Source organism: Biomphalaria glabrata, chromosome 5, assembly GCF_947242115.1.
Source record: "Biomphalaria glabrata chromosome 5, xgBioGlab47.1, whole genome shotgun sequence".
NCBI classification, from domain to species: domain Eukaryota; kingdom Metazoa; phylum Mollusca; class Gastropoda; family Planorbidae; genus Biomphalaria; species Biomphalaria glabrata.
The window spans coordinates 44,892,830-44,920,085 of record NC_074715.1 but is presented as its reverse complement, the minus strand read 5'-3'; the positions used below and the strand labels follow the sequence as shown (position 1 = coordinate 44,920,085).

Sequence of the window (27,256 nt, the reverse complement as noted above, 5' to 3'; positions counted from 1 at the left end):
GAAAGAGAACAAGTAATCTACTATGTATATTCACCCGTCACTAAAAAGCAGGGCCGGACTTAACCATTATGCAAAACGGATTTCGCGGGGCCAAGTTTGGGTAGGGAAGCGGATAATAAGTGAAATTTAAGAGTTTTTATTAGAAAATAAATTCGTCTATGCATTTTATTCATTCTTTACTACGTACAGAATTACTTTATGAACCTTGCGTGTAGCAAAGTCATACAGTATATCAATATATAATAATTCTGTTTCCTACGTAGATCACGCTCAATAGCAAGAATTACCAAATGTTTCAATCTATCTTTGAGAATTGTTGACCTCAAGTTATTCTTCATTATTTTGAATAATATTGAATGACATTTATTTTGTGTCTATATATTTCCGTATATTTTAAGGACTTTTTTGTATATTTTGCAATTTCAGAAGATTTCCAGGAGCTCCTAGTAAATCGACAAGAGTGCGCGGGAAATATGTTTTAAATTATAAAATGGTTTAATTTAAGAATTTATACACCTTGAATTTGCACGGGTCCTATGAAAGTGTGGGGCCCACTGCGGTCGCATAGGTTGCAGTGGCCTAAGGCCGGCCCTGCAGAATAGCGGCGTATGCTACGCCGCCGGTCGACTGGTAAAGAGATATTTGACTTGTTAAAACATCTGCTACGTGGTGAGTCAAGTTGTTAATGTCTTCTGCACAGCAACCAACAAAGCTGAAAATTTCGCCATCTTCACAAACTAACGCTTGCAGAGTATCTTGTTTGTTTTTTTTTCGAAAGCCTTTCTGATAAATATGTATAAAGCATTCAGAAGATTAAAGGAAGCGATAACATTGTCGGTTTAGAATGACAAGGTCAATGTCAGGACATTTGAGAGTTGGCAGTACATTTCATTTTCTTTCAATGTCATATATAACATTTGTCATCTGTAGTTCTTTTCAAGAAAGTTAACATGTAATAATACTAGGACATTGATTCGTATCTTCCTTTTGATCCCGTGAGATTTTTTTTTTTGGAAAAAGGTTTCCTAGGAACCCCTGTACTACAGTATAAAATATAAAGTAGATTTACATTCAAACGAATAATAAAGTACAATAAAGTACACATGAACAGTAAACATCGATATTGCTTTAAGATTTAACTCAACAAAAAGTAAAGTATAGTTCCCTTTGAGACCTTGCGATCCACAGGGCAGATGATGTAAAGGTCATCTGTTTCTAACTTTCTAACGGTTAACTAGGGTGTCATGTGGCTAGCACAACGACCAACCACCTTTACCTTTAATTTTCACCCGACTAATGCCAGGTAATCATTAGAGCTGGGTGGACTCAGAGGCGCCCTTAAGATCCCGAAATAAAAAATCCCAGTCTTCACCAGGATTCGAAACCTGGACCCTTCGGTTCGAAAGCCAAGCGCTTTACCAGTCACCTTTCTGAACATAATAAGTCTTCTCTTTAGTTTTAGATCCTTTAGTGTCTTGTTTCAGTATCTTGAAAGTGTTTTAACATTTTTCATTGGGTTTTTTTATGATTATAAAATGTTTTCTAAACATGTTTCTATATAGGCCTAGTGCTTTTTAGCGGCCCCCGAAAGTGGAAAAGACACTATTAGTTTTGTGTGGAAGGTCTGTCCGTCCGTCCGTTCCGTTTAGATCTCGTAAACTAGAAAAGATATTGAAAATCCGACATCATAATATTTTAGACCATTCAAAGTTTTGATGCAACGGCTACTTTTTTTCTTTTCTAAAAGCGAAAAACTAATTTTTTATAAATCACTTATGCAAGCAGTTTTTTCATTAAAAATACACAACTTTTACAACTATTGACTATTAATAGTAACAAACCACGAAAGGCTCTTTAGTAGGGGAAATGACTATTTGCCATATTTGTAACACATGTATGCAAATGGTTTTAGATTTTTTTGTCAAAAAAATATTTGTTTTTAGATTTATATTGCTAATTTGAGTAAGTTCTGTCATATTAACTACTACATTTACACACAAAAAAAAAATTACTTTTTTTTTAGAAAGAAAAAAATCTATTTAGTATGCATATAAGTTGGACATAATTTAAAACAATAATTAATAAGTCGTTTTTCGTATTATCACGTGAACTGTAATGTCATACCACAATGATGATACACTCTACTAAAGGAATTTTTTTTTTTCGAAATGTTTTGTTTTTTTCTTGAGGATTTGAATAAGAGATTGACGCTTTACAAAACAATTACATCAATTAGATATTCATTTATAAGACATCAGTTAGACAAGGTTCACATTTAACTTCACATTCACTTTCACCTAGCCTTTGGACTGCTGGGACACCACACAAGATCTGTCAACCTTCTTTCTCCATTCTTCTCTGTCATTTGTCTTTGACAGAATTTCATTCTGATGTTCTTTCTGAAAATATTGAAACCTGCCTTTTTACCTGCCTAGGTGGAACACTTCGGGGGCCGATTTTGAGTTTGTGTTTCACACAAACTGTCTTTGTAACATAGTTTTCTCTTGTGTTAGCACTTTTATTTCAAGTCGAATGGCTAACAAGTATGTGGGTAGGAGCTGACTCTACATGAATGAGAAAATGATTTCTGACTCAGCTGAAGAAATACGTTTAACTAATAAACACTGTGAACTCTCTCTCTCATGCTGGTGAACTGCTAATAGACTTTTAATGGATTTCGCTGTGGACGTTAAAATGATTATTTCGTAGTTTGTTATAAATAGGGAACGTGACAGCCCCCGCAAATATCATCAGAGATTGTGCTGTCACTAGAGAAAGTTTTTGACTTCAAAGCTGAAATTCCTACCAACGATGTTGCATGTTCTACAAGCGTTCACCTTATGTTGCTGTTTGGCTGCAGGTAAAGTGATGCCAGTTCTCCGTTTGTTGTTTCAAGAAAAGACTCTAGATAGTTCTACGTCTCTGGGAGCGGGGTAGATGGATGGGGTCGGATTACCGAACACTTCAGATGACCAAAGGTTAGCTGTACTTCAATTCAATCAACCGTGTGTGTCCAGCAATTTTCAGATTTATTTTTTACGTGGTAAGAATTCTCTCAGGGGTATAAAAAAGGAAAATATTTTTTAAATAATTTTATGAAAAAAAAAAACACAAAATAATTTAAAATAAACCCAAGTCTACGTTAAGGTCAACCTCGGGTTTTCCAATGACGTAGCCTATCACGCTCATGACATTTGATAGAAAAATTATTAAATTGGTTGTAGAAAATGTTTTCATTGGCTAAAGACAAGTGTCATGATCGAAGGTCAAGGAAAGACGCGAGAGCGAGAATAAAGAAAAAGTCAGTCGTGTTGAGAGTCTCAGATAGATAAGACGTACATTAGTTTTGAGTTAGACTTATCTTATCTTATATAATACAGACGTTACTTCAAAAAAGAGGATGATTACGTCCTACGCGTCATGCATTTAGTCATGCATATTAACCAATGACTTAAATTCTGCCAAGTCACTGGTTTTCCTGGCTAGCTCAGGCAAGCCATTCCATGCTCTAATAGCACTAGGGAAGAAGGAGTATTTGTACAAATTTGTCCTAGCATATGGGACGAGGAATGTGCCTTTATCTTTGTGTCTTTCAGAGTATTTTATTAAATTTTGTTTTTGTATTTGAAGATTATGGTTCAGTGTTTTATGTATTATTGCTACTTTACTTTTGAGCTTTCTGTCCTGAAGGCTTTCTAAATTTAGTGATTTTACTAAAGGTGTTACTCTAGTCAAATGTGAATATTCGTTTGTTATGAATCGCACTGCTCTATTTTGTGTCTGTTCTAGTTTCTTAATGTTTTCTTGAGTTGAGGGGTCCCAAACAGAGGATGCATATTCTATTATTGGCCTAACCAAGGTTAAATAACATTTTAGTTTTATGTTCTTATTTGATTTATAGAAATTTCTTTTAATAAATCCTAATGCTTTGTTTGATTTTTTTTGTAGTTTCATCAATATGTGGATTCCATGACAGTTTTTCATTTATTATAACACCTAGGTATTTTGCGTTTTTAGTCTGTGTTACTGGTTTGCCATGAATAAGATAAGTGGAATTAATTTGTTTTAGTTTTTTTGTTACTCTTAACAACTGACATTTTTCTGGGTGGAAAGACATGCTCCAATTTGATTCCCATTTCTGTAATTCATCTAATTCTCTCCAGAAGAAATGAATAAATTAATTGTAGATAAAATAAATAAGAAATGGACGAGCTCTCATCCAAATCACAAGAAAGATGACGCTTACTATAAGCTATCCCGACAAGACCAACGTCTAATCTTTCGACTCAGGACCGGACACAACAGAATGCGACAACACATGTTCCGGAAGCTCAAAATTGGAACCAGTGAAATCTGCCCATGTGGAGTATCACCAGAAAATGCCGACCACGTCCTCCAAAACTGCTCTCTCTACCAAGAGGCCCGTATAAGACATTGGCCCCAAATCACCCCAATAGAAAGAAAACTATATGGAGAGCTCCCTGATTTGGAAACCACTGCGCAGTTCATCTCATGTATTGGTCTAGTCATATGAACACTCCAACATAACAATGAGAACGATGAAGAAGAAGAAGAAATCTAATTCTCTTTGTAAAATATCTGTGTCTTGTGTTGTTTTTATTTTATATTATGCAGACGTTACTTCAAAAAAAGAAGATGATTACGTCCTACGCTTCTTGCATTCAGTCATGCATATTAACCAATGACTTAAATTCTGGCAAGTCACTGGTTTTCCTGGCTAGCTCAGGCTAGGTATTGATAGAGATCAGTCTTGTATTTGTATTGAAACTAGTAGTAAATTCGAATATTTTATTTGATACAGTTTACTATTGTAAATACTGTACATTGCAGTGATTCCTAGTTTTTGAATTAAAGTTCTGTATTTGTTTTAAAAGGATCTTTACTTATTCAACATCTAAGATAGTCTTTAGATCTAGAGATGAACATCTATAGAATCCTCGGCATCACGGTTACAAGATATCAGCACCTCTGACGATTCGACAAAGATCAACTAACAAGAGAGAAAAATTACAAACCGCAAACATCCAGTTTTTAAACATCAAGATCCCAAGATCATTAACCGTGATATAGATCCAGACTAAAAATAATAAATCTGTGTGATCGGAGATATTTTTAACCACTAGTTTTTGTTTAGCGCAATTTCATGCTTTAAAGCTTTCTCAATACGCTATGATCTTATCACTCATCTGGACCAGTTGGGAAAGGGGAAGAGAGAAAGAATGCCATATCTGGGTAAATGTTAATGTAATAACTTTTGAAATGTATTTTTTTTTACGTTGTTCGACTTGGATTCGAAGTCGAGGGCTCAAGACAATACACTAACCACTGTGCGAGCGAGGTGCCTATGAAAATATAATGATACATAGCTTTTTATTGTTAGTCTCAAACTTTTAAGAAACGACCTAATTCTTAACACAAAGTATAAAGGAAACTAATTCAACTTATACCTTCATACCTATCAAGTACAATTTCTTTCCCTTGTTCGATACCAAACTAAATAATAAATTACCAATAATTAATTAACTAATCGTTGTTGTTGTTGTTTTTATTGATTCCAGTTTTGTCAGGTACAAGAAATGATTGTGTAAAATTTCAACTTGATCCGAGATTGGGTGTGAGAGAATTAAAGTGTAGAAGCTTTTTACCAGCCAGACAGGGTTCATAACAGCTTTGTAAAAAATAATAGTTTATTGATCTTTAAAAAAAAACAAGATTTCAGCCTTCACATATGGTGCTAAATTCATTTCCTTTTGGTGCATTGAATATTTTTTTATATTCTGTGTACCAAGAGAATTAGTTCAATAAAACACTATTTAACGCATAAGTTGGTGAACGATAGAAGAAAATGCTCTATTTCTTTACCTTATGTTTTTATCATTTCTGTAATGCTTCCTAATGGAAGAGTTACAGTGTATTAAAGAACTATGATCTACATTTCTGATTATCCAGACTGAATACGCCGATTTCTTAACACTTTACAAACAATATCATGAAACAGGGTGTTGGTTTGTAAAGTAGTTATAGGAAGTAAAGTTTCCTTTTTTGAACCTAACCTATATAACATATAATGCATGATATAGACCTAATTTATGTTAAAACTATAATGCCTTTCAATTAGTAGTTCCAGAATCAAGATTTAAATATAAAAAGATATATTTGAATGTACGACCTACAATCATAAGATTATTAAAATCAACAGGCTTTAAATATTTAGATCTGGGATTGTCAAAATGCGAAATATTTTGTTATCTCCATAGAAACGAAAAAGAAATAAAGTTCATATCAGATGTTCGTGACTATGTAGTTCTTTGATAAATAGCCTTTTCTGTTTAAAATCTGGGAAATAGGATTCTATTATTTCTAAACTTTGCAAACTAAAGATCAGTATTTTTCTGAGACAGAAGCGGGATTTCTAAGGCCAATTGCCTTATAGCTTGAAAAAGAGTTTCACACCTAACAATAGGATGTCCTAATATTCTCAATTATTACGATTAAATAACAATAACTTGTTTTTCTACAGTGACAAACATAGTGAGATCTGAAGAGGCTGAGAGTGACCCAAAGCCGACCTGCTCACCAATAATGTGTCTCATAAATTGCCCTAATGGCTTTGAAACAAATGAGAACGGTTGCAACATTTGTCATTGTAAAGCGGCTAAAAAAGAATGTTCCCCAGTCAGATGTAAAAAGCTTTGTGTAAACGGCTTCGCCAAAGACAAGAACGGCTGCGAAATCTGCAGGTGTAAGGAATGTCCCAAAGTTGTATGCAAATTAGGTTGTCCAAACGGATGGGCCAAAAATGAAGAGGGCTGTGACATTTGCCACTGTAAAGATCAGTGATTCCTCAGTGTAACTGAAGATCAGGGTCTCAATGTTTAACTAGAGAAACAAGGTGACCAAGTTGTGAATGTATTCTCTAGGGTTGTTGTTTTGTTGTTGTTGTTTGTTTGTTTTATGCTTTTCGTTTTCTATCGTCCAATTGTTTTGGGATAAAGTAAATACTAATAAAAATATGTGAAGTAAATTATTGGTTATTCTGTCAAACTTAAACTGAATGTCTTTGTTTCTGTGTTATTGTAAAGTGTGTGAGCGTTTGAATTGGCTGATGCTTGCAGATAAATACTTCAAGTTAATGTGAGACAGAAGAGCGTACAAGGGGAGTGAACAATGATGGTATAGTGTCACAGATTACATTATAGAATTGTGTGTACATTTCACATTTGAAAGAAATATAAGCCCTCGACATGAGCCTCGGGATTTACCCATCAAATTTAGACACTTGACATCACGTCAGGATTTACCCAAGGGACGTGACTAGTATGTTTGAAATCTATTGGTTAATTTGAAATTAAACAAAGACATTTTTTGAAAAGAGTTAGCGCCAGAGAATTGGCGGAGAGTAAGAAAGAAACGGCAGTCGATAAAATAATGTCCTTGTAGACAGTCACGTTTCTAAGAGCTCTATTTGAAAAGCCTTTGTAATATGTTTCATGCTCATTGATTTGTAATTTGTACATAAACTGTACTTACGTTATATTTAAATAAAGTTCCAGAGTTTTGTTTTATCAAAGAATCGTCAATTGTGATTCTAGATCGTCATTTTCTTTAACTATTGAATTCAAGTAAAATCCCCGGCATAACAACACATCGTACCATCAGCATGTTGTTACATCTGGCACTCTCCGACTAATAAAAGTTCATGGATAACTTTTAACGAAATTTATTCAAGATCTAGGACCAATTTCTAAAACTCTTCAAAGAAACTTCATTCTTATTTAACGGAGGACAGAATTTCTGTGTTTAACAGGTCAGTTGGTTATCGATAATTCTTTTATAAAGATTTTCGTTAGAGTTACGTCTAACTCACGAAATCCATTATTATATGTAATTGGCAAAAGGAATAAGACCAATATACATAATAACTGGCATTATTAAAAGACCAGTAAAGCAAATAACTGGCAATAAAAAAGACCAGTAAAGCAAATAACTGGCAATATAAAAGACCAGTAAATCAAATAACTGGCATTATAAAAAGACCAGTAAATCAAATAACTGGCATTATAAAGAAGACCAGTAAATAATCATTTGTGCAGCACAAAGTAAACAGAAGACCAGATTTAACCAACTGTTAAACCAGTAAAAAGTACATCGGCTCAATAGATCTATATTCAATCATACGACTCCAGTAACTACAAGTCTACTGTCAAGAATTTATTAGCAAATTGAGGCTTCAAGAACTTTTTCATTATATTATTATTATATCTGAGATAAAGCCAAAATCCAGATATTGAACATTTTGCTCCAATACAAGAAACTAATTAAAAAAAAAATTAAATATGGCTTCCAGTTCTAGAACACAACGATTCTTCGAATTAATAGAATTCGCCAAAGAAAAGCAAATTTCAAAGGCAGACCAGTGGGCAGAGAAACAAGAAAAGAAAGAATATCAAGAGCGAGAATCTGAAAAACGCAGGCAAGATTCTGAAAAACGCATGCAATTAGAAGAAAAAAAATTACAAGACGCCGAAAAACAAAGTGTTACAAAGGCAACATGAAAAAGAAAAAATGGAATTCGAAAAACAAAATAAAGAAAGCAGTCCAATTCAAGGTCAATCAAATATGTTTGACAAATACAGATTAATGAACAAAATATCGGCTTTCAACGAAAACATTGACAATATGGACTCGTATCTCATAAGATTTGAAGAAATAGCTACAACATCCGGTCTACCTGAAGAACATTGGTCGAGCTCACTCCTCACCCTTTTGACTGGCAAAGCTGTCAACATTTGCTCACAACTGTCCATCAATGAACGCAGCACTTACTCTGATATCAAGGAAGCTCTACTGCGCCAATACGGAGCAACTTCAGCCAACTATAGAAAGAAATTCTATAATGAAAGGCCACAGCAAAATGATGATCCTCAAATTTTTGTAGCTAATATGTCAATGTGGTTTGATAGATGGGTATCCATGGCAAAAATAGAAGAAAGTTACCAAGCTCTTCGTCAACATATTATTATCGACAACATCACCCATGCTCACTCAGAAGATATTCAATCCTACATTATAGAGAGAAATCCTACTGATATCCAGACATTAACCAAGATCATCAGACAATATAGAGCAGCCTATCCAAACAAGTCAGTCAAACCATCTGTTGAAGAAAATTTTGTCTGCTCTGCTCAAGACAAAAATGCAAGACATAAGTCAGATGACAAAGTCAAATGCAACAAATGTCATAAACTAGGGCATTTCACGTCTCAATGCCGCAGCAGAACCACAGAATGTTCATTTTGCCATAAAAAGGGTCACCAAACTCATGAATGTTGGAAAAAACAGGCAGTCTCCAAAAATCAAAATTTTGATAGACCCACATCACCAACTCAAAGATACAGCAATAGAGAGCAATACAATCTCAACAAAACACCTGGAAATAATAAACCAGATAACAAACCTCGCTACAGAAGTCATTCACAGGACTCCAGACCACAATATATGCCAAACAGAAGCTCATATAACAGAAGCTATTACAATGAGCATTCAACTATGACAGTCATTGCAAAGTCCAATGGTCTCAAATTTTATCCAGGCTTTGTAGGAGACAAGAAGGTGGAAGTTCTTCGTGACACCGGAAGCACGTCCACATTAGTACATGAACGCTTCGTACACGCAAACCGTTTCACAGGCAACCACGTCCAAGCCACTGCATTCAACGGAACTGTCAGCAAGTTACCTGAAGCCATCATTTATGTTACTACACCATTCTTCAGTGGTCAAACAAAAGCATTAGTAACACCCAATCTACCAGTGGACCTAATCATTGGAAACATAGAGGGAGTTAAAGAATGCACTCCTCAAGAACTTACTGAATGGACAAATGCCATAGAGCAAGGTCAAAAATGTTTGGCAGTAATGACAAGATCCATGTCCAGACAACAAGAACATTTGGCACCTGAACAAGTTAGCCAAAATAATCACATGGCTACCTCAGTTACTCAAGTTATGCAGAATGCAACAGAACCAGTTACTAGTCCAGTAGCCAGCAACAATCAAGAACACTCAACATGGACACCCCCAGTTACATCAAGCCCATCCCTACCGGTCATAAGTCCACCTCCAATTCCCGAAAGTCCATTGTTGAACTTTGAAGAACAAGACGACATGCCCAGAGTCTCTAGCAAGGATACAAGAACTCTAACTGGTCAAACTGAAGTCCATCAAGACAAGTCATATTTCACACATGATGACTTCAAAGAAGAACAGAAGCGAGATCCAACATTGCAAATACTCTATCAGAAGGCTCAAGCAAACAAACAGCTGAATCTACCAAATAAACCATATTTTCAAGATGGCCTCCTGGTGAAGAATGCCATGCATAAAGACAATACCATTCAGCAAATAATAGTGCCACAGAAATACAGGAAAGAAATACTGGCAACAGGACATAACATTCCACACGCCAGCCATATGGGTGTAGTCAAAACTAAAGCCAGAATCCTCAAAGAATATTATTGGCCTAGCTTGAACAAAGATGTCAAGAAATACATTAATAAATGTTTACATTGTCAATGGGATCATGATGAGAAACAAACTCAGAAGAAAGTCAACATAACTAAAACAAAGAATGAACCAGACTACAAAGTCAGAATTAACAACATTGAATCTAGGCATCATGACTCAAGCAAATCTACAGGGACATCACTGTCTGCTACATGTCCATCCCTACCTGTTATTATATGTCTATCCCTACCTGTTATTATATGTCCATCCCTACCTGCTACTACATGTCCATCCCTACCTGACAAAACAAGCCCATCCCTACCAAGTACTTTCCCATCCCTAACCACTGATGATGACTTCATACATCAAGATTTGAACAAGACATCTGCATCATTATCTACCAATACTATGATATGCATTGAACATTTTTGCTACCATCAAGACAAGTCTCATGAACCAGAAGCAGATACTTATGTTCAATCAACTTTGGCTATACCAGACAAAAGAAAAACTATGCAACTTGACTCTAACACTCATACAAGTATTCCTCATCTGAAAGAATATGAGTCAACTAAAGAAGCCATTACAACCAAGAACATTGAAAGTCAAAGAATATTACATGAACACATGAAATCAAGATATTTTGCTCAAGAAGATCAAGTCAATTTACTGTTACCAGATTGGAGTAACAAGCTATTCTACAAATGGCAAGGTCCATTTACCATCACCAGAAAGATTTCCAACCTGCTTTATGAAATCAATGTCAACAAGTTTACCAGAGTATTTCATGTTCATATGTTTGAATATTACCATGAAACAGATAGTGAAGACATCAAAGCAGAAGTTGAACATTTTACAAGCTTAGCAACTATTCCTGAAGAAGAAGAAACATCATCAACACCCATTCCTGAGATAGATGTTTCATTACCAGCATCAAATCAAATTGACATTCCCAAGGTCATCACTCTGAATGACATAGCACTACAAACAGTAAAGAACATTAAAGTGTTTACAGACCATGCAGATTTCTTTACCAGTTTTGAGACATTTCCAGTACTGCCATTTGAAAGAAACTCAGAAAGCAATAACATTGACAACACCAAGTTTCATCCTCCTTCTACTCAAGGGGCAACTTTTCTTCAGAAAGGAACAAATGAACTTCTTCAACATTGCTATATTGACCGATTGAACTCAGACATGTTCAGTCATTGCTCTATTGAACATTCTAATGCAAAGCATTCTGCTACCATTGTTCTACAGCGTCAAAGTTCATCAACCAGAAAATTGAGTTTTGGTTTTGGACAGTTCTTATTTTCACCAAACTCAAACGCGGTTCAATCAGACATTATCTGTGAGATCATTATGACATGGAGACAACAGCTTCATAAACTAAAAGACCTTTTCTTCAAGTTTAGAAAACGCACATGCACATCCATGTCGAAAATTCAGAAGGGTTCCGAACTTTACATTTCTACTCTACATATGTACTATAGCATATTTAGTGCCACTTGATCCATTATCATTCATACTCGTCAAGGAAGAATATTATCCAGTTATATTTAATTAATTAAATTGTTTACTCACTTTTTCCACAGGAGTTCTATATCAGATGTTACATTTATTTCAGCACCAAGCAACCCACTGAGGAAGGTCACTCATTCAAGATACTTTGTTTATTATGTTTCAGCATCTTTGCATATGACATGCATCAGACATTTTAATTTTAAATCATGAGCATTTTATTTCAGGTATTTTATTTCAGGTCGAATATTATTGCATATATCCTATTAATTTTATCACGCTCACATCTGCAATATTTTAAGTTTCAATATCACTGCCTGGTATGGCAATCTGAGCATTAAAAATAAAAATAAACTTAATAGAATCCTAAATGCTGCTGGCAAAATCATTGGCAAAAAACAAACCCCATTCGGGCAGTTGTGGAGACAAACATCTATAAAAAAGCTAACAAGATCCTCGAAATAAAGAATCACCCTTTGTGTCAGGATTTTGTGATTTTACCATCACAAAAGAGATACAAGACACCGATAGCAAAGACAAACAGACACAAACACTCTTTTGTTCCCCTGGCAATCAACTCATTAAATAAGAACAATCTGGTATAAACTTTGTCACATGTAAATTATGAGTGCGTCTGGTGTGAATGTACACTTTGGTTTCTTATAGTTATAATGTTTTTTGTTTGGTGTAATGCACAAATTGTAAGACAAATTTCCTTACGGATAATAAAGATTATTATTATTATTATTATTATAATAGTACAGATACATGACAGACAATTGGAATTTTTCATTGCTTCACACATATTGAGATTTATATCACATTGAGTATTATTTTCTCAGAAGATTGTCATGTACTATCACAATTATTTTTTCTGTCAATTTTTCATATGCAATATATTTTTCCATGTACACATTTTCACATTAGTACTAACCAAATGAGATATAATGTCATATTTTAATATTATCATGAAGCACCATGAAGAGAAGTAACTCATTCAATTCGAGATTTAATTTATTCAAGTATTATGCTTTGTACAACTTTTGATATTGTTCATGACAAGCATTGTCTCATTTTCATAACCACTTGAATAGTGAAACAGGTGTCCAAAGTCATCAATAATTTTATTCACTGCATTTAAATTTTTTTTTATCTCCAAGTTGACTTTATTTTGTCATATGTTACCTCAACCATTTTTCTATAATTTCATGTATGGTATTTTGTGTATATTTAAATATTTTAATACATATGAGCATTTCTATTACCATACAAATGCTAAATGGAGGGGGGGGGGTAATATGTCACAGATTACATTATAGAATTGTGTGTACATTTCACATTTGAAAGAAATATAAGCCCTCGACATGAGCCTCGGGATTTACCTATCAAATTTAGACACTTGACATCACGTCAGGATTTACCCAAGGGACGTGACTAGTATGTTTGAAATCTATTGGTTAATTTGAAATTAAACAAAGACATTTTTTGAAAAGAGTTAGCGCCAGAGAATTGGCGGAGAGTAAGAAAGAAACGGCAGTCGATAAAATAATGTCCTTGTAGACAGTCACGTTTCTAAGAGCTCTATTTGAAAAGCCTTTGTAATATGTTTCATGCTCATTGATTTGTAATTTGTACATAAACTGTACTTACGTTATATTTAAATAAAGTTCCAGAGTTTTGTTTTATCAAAGAATCGTCAATTGTGATTCTAGATCGTCATTTTCTTTAACTATTGAATTCAAGTAAAATCCCCGGCATAACAACACATCGTACCATCAGCATGTTGTTACATATAGCTTATAGTTTTAAAGTGATTTAAAGTACACTTGTTCGATATTTTGTTATTTCACTGTGTTTCCTACATATAGCTAAAGTGAAATTGAAAACTGAAGACTTGTATATTGTCAATAAAAGTTAAGCTCAATTAGTTGAAAAAGAAGTTTTTAAGGATTATTTAGGAGTTTTTTTTATTTATTAATAAAGCAATATGTCTACAAAAGTTTAGTTAGTCTTAATGTCTGAATCTACAAACCGAAAGCAAGCGTACATTACACACTTATATAAAAAAGCAACCGGATAAAATTTGAACAACTAAAACAAAAATATTAAAGTCGGTCATTGCCAAACAGCGTACCAAGATACTTCTCGAGTTTATTCGTTTTTTCAATAACTAATACCTAACTACATGTAGCCTGATTTAGTGATTATAACTTTTTTTGTGCCTCTTTCTTAATGAATCCATTTATGGAGACTTGAAATCTGTCCAATTATAAATAAAAATTCTCCTTGTGTTAATTTGTCATTTCCGTGTTACAAGAATTTCACTTAAGTAAACACCTGGTAGCTTTCAGTGTGGACGATGCATTCTCACATGTCTGGAAGAACTAAGCACATTTCTCTTTAACCCTTTCTCTTCTTTTTCTCTATTAGTGTATTGTATTGCTTTAAGTAGGTAAACCGGAACTAAAAAATTAAAAGGTTAACAAAGAGCAGGTTACGGTGAATTTTAGGATGCAAATCGCCCAAAAAATACTGCCTTTTAAAAACATCCTTTTAGTTTTTTTCAATATAATTTAACAATTGTCAAAAGGTGAAAAAGTTGCTTTCTTTTTATGCAATAATTTGGCGGTTTTTTATTTGAATCGCAATGAACTGTTAGTAAAAGTTTTTTTAACCAATGAAACTTAACACAGAATGTGTGACCCATAAGATGTGGCTCACGGTCTGTGTTCATATGTCATTTTCATATTAGGTCCGTGTTCAGAAACCATGTGCTCTACCGAGCCAACCAACGTATCGCTCACCCATCGTCGTAATTTTGTTTTTGATCTTATTTTTTTACAAACATGTTTTCTAGACTTTATTTTAGTAGTTCTTGACCTGGCCTGATCTCTCACCCCTTCTTGTCCACTTCTATTTGAGATACTAGTCCCCTCATCCCGTGCTAAATGTGTCAATCACTACCAGTATCATCTGCTTAAATCTACCTGTACTGACTGCAGTCTATTTAAAAGTAAATAAAACATCCAGGTGATACATTTTGAGTGAGGTTCAATTGATTCGGTTCTTTTCGTTTTATTTAATTATTGTCTAATGTACTTTTGGCTTTGGATTCCGTTTTAGTCAAGTTCATCTCCATTCATAAGCCAGTGTTTTTGATTGGTTTCAACTGTATCTTCTGGTACAAATTTCCGGATGTGCTTTTCTTCCCCTGCTCCCTAATCTCATTGAGAAATTGAGACGCTAAGGCAGTACAATAAATGAGGGGCGCAACGTTAAAGACCCGTGGGAGGAAAAACTATACCCACACATATATACATGTCATGTACAGACGCATAGTTCTACAAATATATACATGTCATGTACAGACGTATAGTCCTATACAAACATATATATATACATGTCATGTACAGACGTATAGTCCTACACACAGATATATATACATGTCATGTACAGACGCATAGCCCCACACAAGAGATCACTTCGACGCTTTAGCTTTTTTCTTTAGAGCAGCTTTGTTTTTCTTTTATGTAAATGCAAATCAAATATAGGCTGGCCATATAATGCCATAATTAGTATTTATTCAAAGGCATCAGTCTAGATGAGACATTTTTTAAAGTAGTTCTTGACCTGACCTCATCCCCACACACCTGCCTGTACACTTTTACCAAACGAAATTTGTCCTCTCAGCCTTTGCTACAGGTGTCTCCACCTACCAGTTTCGTCAGCTTCAATATACCTGTACTGGCGGCACTTACATCCAAGTCCTGGTCATGTAAACATCCAGGTGATACATTTTGATTAATGTTTTAAGCTGGCTTCGCTTTTTTTTTTATTTGTGCCTGATATATATATATTTGTTTTGGTTTTCAATTAGATCTACGTCTGGGTCAAGTTGTTTCCCATCACATTTGGTTCTGACAGACTTAAAGTGTATCTTTCAGTCCAAACTTCCCAACAAATTCCCCCCCCCCCCACTTTTTCACTTGTATCACATAGATATAATACAGAATATGAGCCACAATATGCAGAACAATGGATCAAAGGCGCTTCACTTCAGACACATGAGGCCATGGCGTAGCTAGGGATTTGGGGGCCCGGGGGACTGACCTCTTTTTTGGGACTCTGCATCATAGCATTCGACATCATGATATGAGATAATGACGTAATATTTGACGTACAAATCAAATTTCAGACACTCATGGGGGGGGGGTCCTCAAGTGGGGGCCCGGGGAAATTTTAAATTTGGAACCCTCTCCTCCTACTCTATCTACGCCACTGCATAAGAGTAGAAACTAGAATTTAACACGCAAAAAGTGCTCTGAATGTCTAGTTTCTTAACTGCACACATACATGTACACACATAGACGAGATCAAATAAATACATTATAGCTTTTAAGAGCAGCTTTGTTTTGAATCTAAAACCATAATCTTGCTGGTTGCCCTGGCCACATAACAATAGCATTTGAACATGGTTATAGTTATGTGGTGCATCGTCACATCTCAGGCCATGTTGTGGCCATGTTGTGGCCCGTGGCCATGTCGAGGCCATGTAATGAAGTGAACATCTTCATCTCAAGATGACGTCTTTCTTTTACTAACACACTCTTTAGATAAGATAAGATAACTTTTATTGATCCAATCAAATGGAAATTCGGTTTGACTACAATTGACAACCTCAGCGTAACTACTGTACAATAACAATATAGATGCACAATATAGATGCACATACGAATCAAACATTGCTGAGAATTTCAGGCATACGATTTATTGGCAAAAGCGAAGTTTCCTTGCAGTTAATGCAACAAAATAGATCATAAAGAAGAGTCATGACTTACTACTGTCAACCCCCAGGGGAGCATATGGCCACAACCGCACCTCGGTTCTAAGCAGCTTACTTCCGTTATGCCTGTATGCTCAACTTCAATGATGATCAAGCTCTTACATGGTTGCTTGGGCCTGCCAACTTTCCACTTTCCTTGCGGATACCAATCGAGTTCTTGCCTGCAGCGTTGGTAGAAGTTTTTGCAGGCTCTGTCTTATCTAGCTCTACTTTTTCTTCTTAATATCTTGGGCCATGGGTTTTTGCTTGGTTCTCTCCCACAAGGAAATCTAATTCCCAATATCTGACAAAGGCATCTGTCTTGAGTATTTCCATATCTGTTTTCGTGACTCTCCATGTCTCGGAGCGATAGAACCGACTTAATATTTGTGATTCGGATCTTGTTATGTAGAGACAGTGATTTGGAGCGCCAGATTGTTTGGAGAGTGGTAAAGGCAAACCTTGCTTCATTAATGTGATTTCTCATATATTCGTCTAGGTCCGGCTTTAAGCATAGACAAACTAGGCAGCCACGTAGGGCCTCCGATTGGATTAAACAAAAAATATGAGAAAAAAATACGAGACTTGGATCAAATCTGAAACAGCAGAACTCTATGCCTCGTCTACTAGCCAAGCTCTAAGTCTCTACAAGGATTCAAAATGCCATACGGAATGCTACGGGAATAGCGCTATATGAATTTATTTTATTTGTTAATTTAGATATAGTATAGATGCAGGAAGTCTTTAATTTCTCGCATAATTTTAATTTTCGATCTTTTTCTTTTTCTATTTCATTGAGGCCACCTATTTCACTTGGGCTAGGCCTCCAATTACCTAAAGCTGGCTCTGTTTCATCAGTTCCACCGTCTTTCATAACAGAAGAATCAGTGTTGGTAATTTATAAACAAATTGTTGATATAACCTTTGCAAACAACACACAACAAACTTAAATCCATGTATATATACAAAGTAAATATCATATTGACTAAAAAGCAAATTTCAAAAATCAGCTTTGTAAAACGTTTATTTGCTTTGAAAAAGTGCCAGACATTGATTGTAGTTAATGCTAAATAAAGAAATCAATACTTTTTTTTTTTACTTTCTCTTTCAGATAAGCCTACAATAATTTATATATCTAAATAAATTCATATTATAATGCCGAAAGTTTACACACATAAAGGTTCAAACAATTTTCAGTCAAGCAGTTTCAAAGTTTTACATAATGTATTTAAACTACATTAACATTTTAACATTATTAAAAATAACAAAGAAAGTAAATGTAACAAGAATCAAAGGCTGACAGCTGGGGCTGTACGTATGATATGTTGTAATATCGGTGATCATTGAGATTCTTTCAACAGCATTCAACATGTGCGACACAATGATCATTGGATTTCAACCATATAGTAACAAGAAAAATATTTTTAAAATCATTTTTTAAAAAAGTTTATCTAAAGTGAAAGAACTCAGCTCTTAAATATATATATATCAATAATGTACAAGTTATTTCCCTTATTCAACATAAAACAACATAACTAATTACCAATAACTAATTGACTCATGTTTTCTTAAATACAATAAATAAATGATTAAAGTATCAACTTCATCGGAGAATGCGTGAAGGAGAAATAGCGTTAACAATTATTTAAGGGGACTAAACCCAACAAATTAAGCCTTATAAGAGAATACTGAATGATTAGATTCCCTTGTTGACATCAAACAAAACAATTGACTAATTAGTTACTTTTTTTGAAGTGATTCATGTCTTGTCTATGTCAATGAATAATTTTGCGAAGTTTCACCTTGATCCAAGAATGGGTGTGGGAGAAATAATGTCTACACACTTTTTACCAGACCGACTGACAGAGTGAGTTGATTTAAGCTTTGTATTAATTGGAGAATATTTCACATTTCCAAAACATCAAGTATGTCACGAGTTTTTTCTTACAATCTTTTTCTTCAGTCGTTCTGTATCAACGTATTCTTTTTTTACCCTACTTCTGTTTCTTTCTTTAATTCATCTCTCTGTCTCACTTTCTCTCTCTCTCTCTTTCACCCTCTCTCTCTGTCTCTCTTTCATATTCTTTTACACGCACTATTAGTGTTATGCAACACAAATTTAGCAACCGGCTTCAACTGAGAAGCAAAACTAGTTTTCTAATGTAAATGAACACTACATTTTTAAAAAAGCATATTGAAAACTGTCACAAAACCAAAATTGAAGATGAGTAATAACGCAGAAACAGGGAAACTAGACTATCCAAGACGTAATTATATAATGACAACTGCATTAAGGTTTAAAAACAGTTATTTTTCATGTGAAAATTTCAGAAATTTGAAAGATTTATTTAGGCAAGTGCAATACCATAAAGCGTTTTACGAAACTAAAAATGGAGCTCCTGGCTTGCAGCTACACGTGGGACAACCTCGATCGTCTAGAACATTTCCGTTGGGACAGAATATATCACAGACCGGTCCACAGTCGACTGGTGGAGCTACAGGAGGCTTGTTACATTGGCAGGTAGGGCAGCCTCTTTTATCCAAAACATTTCCGTAAAGACAAGCTATCATGCAAACAGGACCACAATCTGTTGGGATCTTGGGACGTTCTGTGGTAGAAGCGCTCTTACACTGACAAGTCGGACATCCGTCGTTGTCAAACACTCTACCGTATGGACATTTGTTTTTGCAAACTGCTTGGCATTGTTTAGGAGCCTCCTTGCATTTGCAGATCTCACATCCGCTTTCATCTTTTGCCCATCCGTAAGGGCAAGCCATTTTACAGATAACAGGAGGACATGCCTTCTTAGCCTTACATTTGCAGATTTCGCAGCCGTTGGAATCGATTTCAAAACCATTTAAGCAAAACATTTCGCACATAACTGGTGAACATGTTGTTGGGGCTTTGCACTTGCAGATTTCACAGCCATTGTCATCCTTTTCAAAACCGTTGGGACAACCTAATTTGCATCTTACTGGCGAGCAGACAGGTGATTTTTTGCACTTGCAGATTTCACAGCCATTGTCATCCTTTTCAAAACCGTTAGGACAACCTAATTTGCATCTTACTGGCGAGCAGACAGGTGATTTTTTGCACTTGCAGATTTCACAGCCATTGTCATCCTTTTCAAAACCGTTAGGACAACCTAATTTGCATCTAACTGGCGAGCAGACAGGTGATTTTTTGCACTTGCAGATTTCACAGCCATTGTCATCCTTTTCAAAACCGTTGGGACAACCTAATTTGCATCTTACTGGCGAGCAGACAGGTGATTTTTTGCACTTGCAGATTTCACAGCCATTGTCATCCTTTTCAAAACCGTTAGGACAACCTAATTTGCATCTAACTGGCGAGCAGACAGGTGATTTTTTGCACTTGCAGATTTCACAGCCATTGTCATCCTTTTCAAAACCGTTAGGACAACCTAATTTGCATCCTACTGGCGAGCAGACAGGTGATTTTTTGCACTTGCAGATTTCACAGCCATTGTCATCTTTTTCAAAACCGTTCGGGCAACGCATTTTGCACAACACTTTGGGGCAATCAGAAGGAAGCTTACATTTGCATATATCACAGCCGCTTTCGTCTTTAGCCCACCCATTGGGGCAAAACATTTTGCATCTAACTGGTGTGCAGACCTTCTCATCTCGTTTGCATTGGCAAATGTCGCAGCCATTTTCATCTTGAGCCCATCCATTGGGACAGAGCATCTTGCAGACGACAGGTGCACAAACGGGTGCCTCTTTACAAGTACATATGTCACATCCGCTCTCGTCCTTGGCCCAGCCGTTAGGACAATACTTTCTGCATAACACTGGCTGGCATGGGGATTGTATTCCACTGGAGTCTGGCTCAACACATTGACATCGGATTGTGTCTAGAAGTTTTCCTTCCGGACATGCAATTGTACATTGTGGGCTGAGCAGGTCTGGGAATAGAGAAGAAATTATATTTCTAGTGGCAGGCTACTAACTAAAATAATTTGTTTAATTATTTTTTAATGAAAAACGTATTCCTTTGTTATGAATTTGTACGTTCTAAGTTTCTGAAAGTTTCATTATTTATATATTTTGGGTAACATTTACATTTCTTTTTCATACAAAAAATTTTGATTTGTTAATGCAAAAAAAAAAAAATATTTTGGAAGGACAATTGTGCTGGATGCTACGTACAATATCTAATCATTAATTCTCTTAAGATTAAAAAAAAAGGTTTTACTCGTATATTTTAATATAAAAGGATTATTCTGTATTGTTATTTTTTTTATAGTGATTTAGATTTATAATGAGATGAAGATAAGTTTGAACATGTTGACATGTTGTCCCATTATGTAAAACACCTGCGGCCTTAGTCAGCCTTCAAGGGGAGTGAACTCCCATTGCGTTCATAAAAGCTGCTGACAAGCAGGTGATGTATAGATTTTGACATGTAATGTTTACTTATCACGTTGTATATTTAGAACAAATCGCCTGGATAATGGATTTGACTGATTTGAATTTTTTAAAACTATAAATATGTAACATTAGTGGGACGTATGTAAAATATAAAAACATAATATATGTATAAACAGTAGAGAATAATGTAGGACGATAGTATATATCATTACTATAATGCGAAGAAATAAAAAAAAACATAATTTTTCCATTGTCATTCAATTGAAAACTAGCCAATTTAAACAGCTGGTAGATCCGTAGGACTAAATAATTCTCAAAACATTTTTTTAAATGTGCCAGCTTATGCGGATTTTCATGACAATTTTTTTTTACAGTTATCTTTCCTTTGAAAAGATCCGTAGCACTTTCTTCAAGTCATAAAATACAATAACATAAATAAAAGAACAAAACAATATGGTGAAGTGTGGAGGAAAAATAATGAAAAAAAAAATTTTTTTGTGAGCGATTTGAAGATAAACGAAACAATGTCAAAATATTCTAAAATAAGTTGTTGTGCTATAAATGAAAGAGCATAGAAATTTGATTAAACAGTTACAAAGACAGTTTGTGTAAAAACACAAACTCAAAATCAGCCCCCGGCAGATAAAAAGGCAGGTTTTGAATATTTTCAGAAAGAATATCAGAATGACATTCTATCAAAGGCAAATGACATAGAAGAATGGAAAAAGAAGGTTGACAGATCTTGTGCGGTGCCCCAGCGGTCCAGCAGACCAAAGGATAGGTGAAAGAGCATGTGAAGTTATATGTGAACCTGGCCTAACTGATATCTAATAATAATTATCTAATTGATCTAATTATTTTGTAAATTTCTTATACAAAGACTAAAAAAAAAAAAACAACCTTTCCGTAAAAAAAAAACAAATTCCTTTAATTAACTGAAGTGTACTGTTTTTATCGCGTCACACTACAGCTCACGTGCTGTTGCCATCAACTACTTATAATTGTTGTTTTAAATTACGTTCCACTTATATGTATATTTAAATAGATTTTTTTCTCTTTAAAAAAAAAGTTGTTTTTTTTGGTAAATGTAGATCTAGTAGTTACTATGAGATAACTTATTTAACTTTATGAATAATCTGCTTGCATAGTTGATTTTTTAAATTTAATTTTTCGCTTTTAGAAAAGAAAAAGTAGCAGTTGCATCAGGACTTTGAAGGGTCTAAAATATCATGATGTCTGATTTTCAAGAACTTTTCTAGTTTACGAGATCTAAACGGGACGGACGACGGACGGACAGACACATAGACCACACAAAAACTAATTGCGTCTATCCCTTTTTCGGCGGCCGCTAAAATAGTGCGCAAAAAATATAATGCTAGTAAATCTGAAAAAGCTGTAGATAATCCACATTGTCTATATTCTCTTTACCGGAAACACCAAAACGTTATCCGCCATTGATGAAAATGTCCATGTATCCGTATCCTATACTCTCATACGAGTTGTTCTTGTATGTTGGTATATATATTTAAAAAATTGTATTTTGAAAACGACTTTAACGATTGTCGTTAAAAATTCAAGATATATGTATATAAATGAGAAAAAAGATCTCATACTTTTTTGGCCACATGGGGAAAACTCGAAGTCGACCGACAGTTTAGTTTGAAAATGCTTAAATATCGTAAAATTAATTTTGGCTCCACATCTTTTTAAGAATGAGAGTGTTACGAATGACGTCAAGGGAAAATAACTTGACACCGCCGTCTTTTCGCGGACGTCATAGGCTTATTTCACTATACTGAAACATTTCTTTATTACCCTGACAGGGTTTTAATGAACCAATAATTATATTATGTCAAAGTACCTTTCAAAGTCAATTAACCCAAAGTCAAGCCTGTTTTTAATGATTTAACTGTATGGAATTTAGCTCTTGTAAAGGAGAGTAATCCTTGAAGGATTACGGGCACGACATGGCCTAAATTGTGCCGATGTGCCAAAAACTCAAAACTCAAACTCAAGCCTGTTAAAACTCAAACTCAAACAAAGAGAATAAGCTTAAATGGCGTTATGTATAGATATACCCTCCTAAAAAGAAAAACCCTGGAAGCAGTGAAGTAGGCCCTACACAACCGATGACGACTATTTTACCTGACATGTACCTTCACACGCCACACCCCCTTTTTGTTTTTCTAAATATAGAACTATGTTTAAGTATGGTGTTTAAGTATGGTGTTTAAGTATGGTGTTTAAGTATGAGCTTCTCTTGTAATGATGTTTTAACGTGCGCTAGATTAACAAAGATGCGTGACGTATTACGAAAACATGGGCCTTGACCCCTCGGTTAATTTCTCTGTGCTATTTAAAGCATAATCCATGTTCTAGTTGTAGGGCTGTACAAGTAGTCTTTTATTACCGGTTCAAACTTGAACCCAATGTACGCCTACATGGTTTGTCGCTGTAGATGTCACCACTCTTAAACCTAACGTTAGAGCGAATTGCTGTAACCTTATAGTCTTTACTAACTCCCACTTCATGTCTTGATCAAACAGAAGGCCACAAAAAACATACAAATAGGAGAAGAATTTTTTTAGTTACAAACAAAAGTCGAATCTTCATCTTCCTTGAAATGTATTTAAAAAATCGTATAATTTCGATTTATGTCCGATATCCCAGAACTGTCTTCGTGGTACTTTCAAAAACAAGCCTTATATTATCTTCTGTCTCTAACTCTTTGTTAGACTTTAAAAATGTCGTTTTATTATCTTTCTAAATCAGAGTCTTTAAATTTCTTCTTTTTAAATTTCAAAGACTAAGACTTAAACGTTTCTCAATCTCAAAAGCTACTGCTAAAAACTTTTCTTTTATGTCCAAATCTTAGAATATTACTTCTGACATCAAGTCAAGGGGGTATAGGAATGAAAAGAAGGTGGTATATAGTAAAAAAATCTTTTTTTTTTTTGCCGTCTCAAACCCCTATGATATTAATGGGATCCTAGTCAGTTTGAAATAATGTTTTTGCACCAAGCAAACGGTCCTGACCCTAACTATACAACGCTATGCTACACGCCTGTAAAGTCTATAAAATTATGAGAAACTAAAATGTAAGTAATTTCTCTAGCATACTCCCAAGCAAATTATACTTTCTATTTAGAGAGTACAATTATTCAGCTCGCTTGATGCTTTAAAAAGTATGTAAACATCATATTTAGTTTTTTCTAGCAGCTACTAAATAAAAACATTATCTTTCCCTTCCCCCCACTCCAAAAAAATACGGAAGATAAGGAGGTGTCCCAAACTTTGCTCACACATGCAGCTGGAGTCAATTACCCCAATTTTTAACAACCAGGATCAATGACTGAGAACATCGCCTTTGGCTTGATATAATGAAAAGAGATTTAATCGAGACGCAAAAGCTCTATCGATCCTACAAATGTCTCAGCTGTCAAAAGTAAACATTTTAAACATAGATCTTAATAGCTTACGTAACTCTATATGTATTTATATATATCTTCAGAGTTTTCTTAATATGCCCTTTTGTATTTATTCACGAGTTAATTACAGTTTAAAGCTTTTAGACTGAAAATAAAACACTAAAACTTAAAAGTAATTCAATACTTTATGTAGGGGGCGCGGTGGCTGAGTGGTTAAGCGCTCGGCTTCCAAACCAGAGTTCCTTGGTTCGAATCTCGATTAAGGCTGGTATTTTGATTTTTGTGATTTTTAGTGCGTCCATGAGTCAACCCAACTCTAATGGGTACCTGACTTAAGTTGGGGAAAGTAAAGGCGGTTGGTCGTTGTCTTAAACATCATTTGATCTGCCCCATAGATAGCAAGGTCTGAAAGGGAAACTTTACTTTACTTTATACTTTATGTTGTTGTTCATATATTTTCACATTTCACAAATGAATTGCCACGGCCACAAGTCTGTGGATCCCTGTTGGCAGTTGCGTAGCTAGGGTGGATGAGGAGGTGGCAGAATTTGAAAACCCCCTCTGGCCCCCACCTGAGTGTTTTTTACATTAAATATTACGCAAAATGAGGTCAAGCCCCCCGGGCCTCCAAATGATGGGAAATTCCTAGCTACGCCCCTGCCTGTTGGGAGGATTCGTGTAAGAACTGAAGAGATCTAGATTTATTTATACAAAACTGCTATTAATTAGAAAACAAAAAAAGGAGATAATAATTATCTTTAAAGACTTCAAAGCCTTACCAGCAATGGTTGATCCACTAAGAGCAAATAGAACAAGAAACTTGTAGAGCATAGTGAAGGGCTCGATGCTAGAAACTTTGGCGAGAAATCTTTCAGTAAAATGATGATTTTATCTTGAGCCAGACAAGATAGGTAAATCTTCATACTGTTCCCTCAGAAAGGGCTGCAACTTATATAGTATTTCATCCAATGGGAATGCTCCCACGCGTGGTGAAAAAAATCCATAATTAGGTTGGGAAACCAGGATGTGCCCGTTATTACGTCACGGTAAGGTCACACAATAAGTTCGTTATTTTTTTTAAATGGCTGTTTCCGTAAAGTGGCTTTACGTTTTTGTTTTCTTTCGTTTTTATTTTAAATGTAACAAAACTTTCCAAGGCATGCACTAGACTTACAGATTCTGAATTATGACTTGCTATCATTGTTGTGCTATGCAGTAGGAAATGTTGAGAAAGGAGAAAGTATGAGATAGGGAAAGGGGAGGAGAGCGTGAGACTTACTTCAAAGAAAGAGTACTAAATAAGTTCACAGAGAGAGAGAGAGAGAGAGAGAGAAATAAAAAACGAAAGATGCTGCTTAAAATATTTAAAGCATTAGATCATTCATACGAAACAAAAAGCATGTCAAAATATGCTTTTGACAGAATTTTAAAAGATTGCTTATAGAAATATTTGTTTTTTTTTTCCCTTACTTTTGACAGTTGTCTTTTTTTTAAAATAATTCTGTTTGAAAGAAGTACAATGGGGCATGCTATTAATTTGACGTCCATATCAAGTCGAATTTTCTGCTGCTCTATTGAATTCGGAGGGAGGATAGGAACAGGGCCGGTCCTAGCTAATGCGGGGCCCTATGCGAAACGGATTGCGCGGGGCTTAGTCAGGGTAGGGATAAGCATAATGTCAACATTAAGATTTCGTATTATAAAATACATTCGTCTTTACAATAATTTTTTATTAAATGTTTGTTTGTTGTTTGTAAAATGTTTTACATAATTCGGATGTTCCTTCAGAGTTGAAGATAGTTTACTTCCTAGTCCAAACCTCCCGCAGGACGACGGGGGATGGGAGCGGGCAGGGTTTGAACCCTCGACCGTCGATAAATCCGAACGACAGTCCAGCGAGCAAACCGCACGACCAGTTGACAATGCCTTTTTTCTTTTGTTTTAATCGCGTGTAGGATTGGCACCCCAAAAGGACAATTATGTCTATTTTGCAAGAGATTTTTATGAGTTTTCAGGAGATTTTTATGAGTTTCAGGAGATTTTTATGAGTTTTCAGGAGAGTTTTAATTTCAGGAGATTTCCAGAGCCTTTTGGCATATTTTGCAATTGTAAGAGATTTCCACTAGCCCCTGGATAATCAGGAAACTGCACAAAACATGTTATTATATATAAGTATGTTTTAAATGTAATAATTTACACCTAGAATTAGTGCGAGGCCTATGAAAGTGCGGGGCCCACTGCGACCGCATAGATTGCAGTGGCCTAAGTCCGGCACTGGATAGGAATCAATCTATTTGAATGAGCACAATGTTTATTGGGTCTTTGGGTTATTCAACTTTTACAAAGCTTAAATCAACTCACTCTGTCTGTCTGATAAAAAGACTGTACACGTTATTTCTCCCACACTCATTCTTGGATAAGGTTGAAATTTTGCACAATTATTTCTTGCATCTGACAATGTAAGAATCAATAGAAAAAAACACACCAATTAGTTAATTAACTATTGGTATTGATAGTTTTGTTTGGTGTCAAAAAAAGGGAAAGAAATTGTACTTGACAGGGCTGG

The 27,256-nt window shown here is 35.2% G+C and overlaps 1 protein-coding gene across 1 annotated transcript; it reads right to left on the bottom strand.

The window, feature by feature from the left end:
* Positions 1-17,873: 17,873 nt before the first annotated feature.
* LOC106060607 (cysteine-rich motor neuron 1 protein-like) lies at positions 17,874-25,631 on the bottom strand. The gene is made up of 2 exons (XM_013218560.2): positions 25,470-25,631; positions 17,874-20,796 (listed from the first exon to the last, which is right to left on the bottom strand). The coding sequence occupies exons 1-2, from the start codon at positions 25,519-25,521 to the stop codon at positions 19,244-19,246; spliced, it is 1,605 nt and encodes a 534-aa protein (XP_013074014.2). The 5' UTR covers positions 25,522-25,631; the 3' UTR covers positions 17,874-19,243.
* Positions 25,632-27,256: the final 1,625 nt, after the last annotated feature.

Excerpts from the sequence above, each read along its gene's own strand:
- LOC106060607 (XM_013218560.2), bottom strand. The coding sequence starts at position 25,521 with ATGCTCTACAAGTTTCTTGTTCTATTTGCTCTTAGTGGATCAACCATT. Across the intron at positions 20,797-25,469 it reads TAGTGGATCAACCATTGCTG|ACCTGCTCAGCCCACAATGT; the intron begins GTAAGGCTTTGA and ends CTCTATTCCCAG.